Genomic DNA, 5,135 nt, shown 5'->3' with positions numbered 1-5,135 from the left:
AATTGTTTAGTCCATCCATAAATTTTTCCGTTAGTCAATATCAGTCAAATTACTATTTAGTCTCTATTTTAGTAAAATTAATTAGTTGGTCTCCTATATTTTGAAAAAACAAAGTATTTAATCCTGTAATTTATTTCTGTTAATTATTTAGTTTCATAATAATTTTTTATACCTAAACTAACCTAATCATCTCCCCCTTATTTATCTTCTACTCTTTCTTATTTCTCTCTTCTTTGCACTCACACTCCTCCCTTCATGCTCTCTTTACTTTCAACAAAAAAGGTTAATCAGTTTCCCTAGATTTTTAGTAATCTGGGAAAATTATTTCCCAGTAGACAAATCACAAAAAAGATATCCAAGAAATTGAATGAAATACTTGAATAATTTAATATATATATATATATATATATATATATATATATATATATATATATATATATATATATATATATATATTCAGATTTAGTTTCACATAGCCAAATTTCTTTTTTAATTCAAGAATATATTTTTCAACATATTGTGTTTTTCAAAATATAATGACCAACTAATTAGTTCCAATAAAGTAGAGAAACTAAATAGTAGTGTTTTTCAAAATACATAGATGAACTAATTAGTTTTCTTAAAATAAAAGTACTAAATAGTAGTTTGATTAGCATTGACTAATGAAAAATTTGACAGAGGGACTAAATAGTTTAACGAAGTAAAATATAAACTAAATGGTATATTTTTCAAAATATAAAAATCAAATAATTAATTTCATTAAAATACATAGACTAAATAATAGTTTTTCCTAAAATAAATTTTAAAATGGGTAGTTCCCCTTTAACTAGCTTCTGTCTCTCTCTCTCAACAATTTGGTTTATTGCTTGGTTTGTAAATGTTATGTCATTGTTACTATCAATCCATCCCTTTCACCATATTCCTTCGTATTTTTCTTGCACTTACTAATAGTATAAAGAATTCACGCGTATATACTTTCTTTCTACTACAATATTCTGCTATAATAAATTAAAGATCATAAATTACTGTACAGAGAAAAGAGTTCAAACTGCTGTTCTTGATAAAGGATGAACTCAAACTTGTAGTTCAAATCATTTGAAATGAGTGAAGATAAGTTTCAGTGATTTTTTGGGGTGATAACATTTGATTTGATTTATTATAACAAGACCCCCTTTGATTCATGGGCTCTATCATGGAAGGAATAGTTACATGCCAACAAACTGCATTTCTACTTGAGAGCATCAACTGGCTCTAAGTATGGTATAAATATGAGCATTTGTTTATTGACTCTGTGTAAAAATGATCAAACATTAATTCCCAAATAAGTAAGAGTTACAGGCTAAACAAATTATTTGGTGCAAATGCACAAGAGGCTTATTGTATTTACAGTTGGATAAAGCCAATCTCTATAGGCGACGAAAGGCCTGGGCATTATCCGGGTAAAAATAATAGGATAGAGAATATAAACATATGGAAAGTGAAATGCTCACCAATGAAGGTGACAGAGGCCACCCCCTCGAGAACCCAGGATGAGAACCATCTGATCTGACAAACCCTTTTGAAATGGAGGTTGAAACAAATTCCAAAGCACTTCCAAAACCCCACGAAAGTGGAGCAATAATGAAACTTATAGCCCAATGCACCACATTCAACCTCTCGCAACCGGCTAGACTTCCTGCATACTCAACGATGAGCACCTGCAGAATCATCACTGCCCCCAAAGCCGGCACAAACCAGCGGTGGTGAAGGAGAGCTTTTAATGTTTCTTTCCTCAGAATTCCCATAGCTTTCAACAGATTGAATATCTGGCACAGCACAAAGCCATTGAAAACCAGTGACTTCCAAACTTCTTCATCCATGCTATGTATAGCTTTCCCAACTAAATGCAAGTTAAGCAAAATAGAAGTTTGGGACAAGACTTGACTTGCTGTTACTATCCATATGCCTTTGGTTATCAGTGGCTTGGTTCTCTTAGCTGGTGGATTAGCCATCAGCTCATGACTTCTCAACTCCATTAACATCATTAGACCTCCCAATAGACAAATGATGGAACTCAACCAAATCAACTGGATTGCTGTTATTGGAGATTCCCAAAAAGAAAATGCAGCAACAAGGTTTATCAGTGACCCAGAAATGCAAGTGGTTAGCTGGAGTTGAATAAACTTTTGAATATTGTAGTAAGCACATCTACCCAATTTCAGAACCTCAGGTATTGAACGATCATCTGAAATAACAATGTCACAGCTCTCTCTGGCTAATTCTGTGCATTGACTACCCTTCGTGATCCCTATATCAGCTTTTTTTAAAGTTGGAGCTTCACTACTTGTTAACCCTCCTAAGAATGCAACCACATGGCCCCCTTCTTGCAAACTCTGAACTACAAGCAGCATGTCCTCGGATAGGCAACTTCCCATTACAGTGGCCTCTTCTATCTTCTTGATTCTTTCATGGTCTGTTGGGTCTCGAATTTGTTCACCTTCAAGCTGCACATCATTTGAGCCAGGTGCTGGAAGGATACCACGCTTGTGAGCTATTTCTCTTACTGCTGAGAGCTTATCCTTTGATACCAATTTGATGCTCACTCCATCATTCTGAAGAACTTGTACTATTTCATGCCAAGAGTATTTGAGGCCCGCTATTGCCAGCAAGCGCGACCCCACTTCACTAAATTCTGGAGTCTCTATTTGTTTACAAGCAAATGCAACAACTGTAAGACCATTATTCTCCATTTGTTCAATCATTTGCTTAAAATGTACTCTCAAATTTTCTACATCACGAATTTCCCCCATGTTATCATAGTAATGAGAACAAAAGCTCAATACAGTTGATGCATCTCCGTTCAAGTGCAAATGCTGGATTTCCTCATTATCTCCAATTTTCTTTATCACATCCCTACTAATGTTGTTGTTAGATCCCAATCTTACATGTTCAAGAACAGAGGAGCATTGGCCTAACGACTCCACATTTATATCCCACCTGGACTTTGCCCAAGTAGCAATCGAATGACTTGTCGGGGTTACAAAAATCTCAGGAACAATGGATACAGCAATGCCTTGGCGAAGAGATTCAAGAACAACTTGGCCAGTCTCAGACTGTACATCATTTTTCATATCTTCTTCGCCAATGAAAAATCTATCAACCTCCATCTGGTTACACATTAGGCCACCTGTTGCGTCGATGCAGATGACAGTAGCAAGGCCCATGGTGGCACAAGCCGATAAATTCTGAGGCTTAACCTGATACAATTCCACCTTCTCATCCCAGAATGAAAGGGAGACTGTAATTACAAAAGGCATTCCCTGTTGGATTCCTATTACTATTGCTGTAAGAACACCAGTCAGAATGCGAACCCTTCCCCTAGGCCTAATGAAAATACTCTCAAAGATCTTCATTAGCACATCTAATGAGGAATTTCCCTTCAGTTCAGGTAAAATGTCATCATTTTCGTGTTGTCCCCTGCATAACAGTCTGACTAAAATTACAAAAGCAATTATTATAGAGACAAAAAGAGCGAGATTTTCTATATATGAGATGGGTTTCTCAATTTGATCTTTTAAAAATGTCTTCTCTTTGGGAGCCCAGAACTCTGAACCCATCATCTGACCTGACGTTGTATTAGCACCCACCGTTATCACAAGCATGCTCCCATGCCCTTCGATTACCCTCCATCCAGAAAAGAGAAAAGGGTTTGTTTCACAATCAACTTTGGAATTCATCACCTCATCCACAACCAAGGCCTCACCATCGACAAACAAACCATCAGCTAGAACTGTATCTCCCTTCTTCAAAGGCACTAAATCACCCATCGCAAGATCAGATACAGTGATGAACTTGCTTTCCCCATTTGTTACATTTACAACCTCAATTTGCTGTTGGTTCTTCTTCTTCCATAGCTTCTGTAGCTTTCTTTCACGGAGAAAGTTACCACCTGAGGTGAAAGTGACAAGTAGGAACACAGCAATAAGTATTGCAACCCCGTCGTGCCACCCATATTGAGGTCCTTGCTCCGTTATCTCAATAACAAATGACAACACAGCAGAAATCAAGAGCATAAAAATAGTGTAGCTGTAGCAAGCTTTCAGGAAATTGTAGATGAAGATCTTTCCCCAAACTGGGTTAGTTTCGTGTAATTGCCCTCCATGGATTCCAGCCTCTGAATTCGAAGTAAGAATTGAAGCAATTCTTTTAACGCCACCAAATTGTTTCAGTGACTCCAAGTCTTTTTCCTTCACAATTCGAGCGATAGATTCTCGAAGTAACTGTTCATCATCTACCTCTCCCTCTTCATTATCAGAATGGATGTCAATGGTATGTCGAGACTGACTAGAGGATGTTCTAGGAAGCTGGTCAGAGGAGAGAGGAGGCAGTGGTGGGACATAAGGAATTGAGGATGAAGGTGACGGCACCGGTGATTGATGATCAAGAGGCTTTTTCTTGAGAGAAATGAAAATGCCAACAACAAGCCTGGATCGACGCCAGAAACGAGCATATTTTCCAGAAAAAGAGGTGGTGGTGGTGCCGGCGCCGGTGCCGGTGAAGAGTAAGGTGGCACCAAGAGAAATTCCATCACCATCACAGTCACGATCATCATAATAACCAGGTTTTGTCTGAGACATGTTCTTGGATATATATATATATATATATATATATATATATGGAACCAAAAAAGAGACGAGCGTCAAGGTAGATTGAGATCAGCACTACAACCAACTATGGCGTCCAAGGTTAAATTAAAGGCGTTGCTCAGCAAGAAAAAGGGGTTTCAACTTTCAAGCTGAAACTAGGCAGTAGGGAAGAAGAAGAAGAAGAAGAAGAGGAATTATGGTTGATTTGGCGCAAGTAGAAGCTCGGAAATGTAAAGTCGTATAAAAAGGGGAAACTATTGCATGCGGAGTAAGAAAAAAAGCAAGAGAAATTTAAGCGAAGAAGCTCTGAAATGTCTTGTGATTTTCTGTTTCTGCCAGATTTCAAAGAAAAACGAGTGGGAAAAATTTATTTCCAACCACTGGGCAAAATAAATTCGGACCCTGCTACCTGGTTCTCTCGTACGTTTGTGCTGCAAGTGATGGTACTATTCCGTAAATAAGGCTGATTATTTAATTCAAACCAAATAATTAAAATTGAATTATTATATT

General features: G+C 37.2%; 1 protein-coding gene across 1 annotated transcript; it reads right to left on the bottom strand.

Moving 5' to 3' along the window:
• Positions 1-1,258: 1,258 nt before the first annotated feature.
• On the bottom strand, positions 1,259-4,639 carry LOC110661390 (calcium-transporting ATPase 12, plasma membrane-type-like). The gene has a single exon (XM_021820001.2). It carries the CDS (start codon positions 4,614-4,616, stop codon positions 1,407-1,409), a length of 3,210 nt encoding a protein of 1,069 aa, XP_021675693.2. The 5' UTR covers positions 4,617-4,639; the 3' UTR covers positions 1,259-1,406.
• Between the last annotated feature and the right edge of the window lie 496 nt (positions 4,640-5,135).

The sequence above is a fragment of the Hevea brasiliensis genome, chromosome 10 (assembly GCF_030052815.1).
Source record: "Hevea brasiliensis isolate MT/VB/25A 57/8 chromosome 10, ASM3005281v1, whole genome shotgun sequence".
Classification (NCBI taxonomy): domain Eukaryota; kingdom Viridiplantae; phylum Streptophyta; class Magnoliopsida; order Malpighiales; family Euphorbiaceae; genus Hevea; species Hevea brasiliensis.
This window is presented reverse-complemented; position numbering and strand designations above follow the sequence as displayed.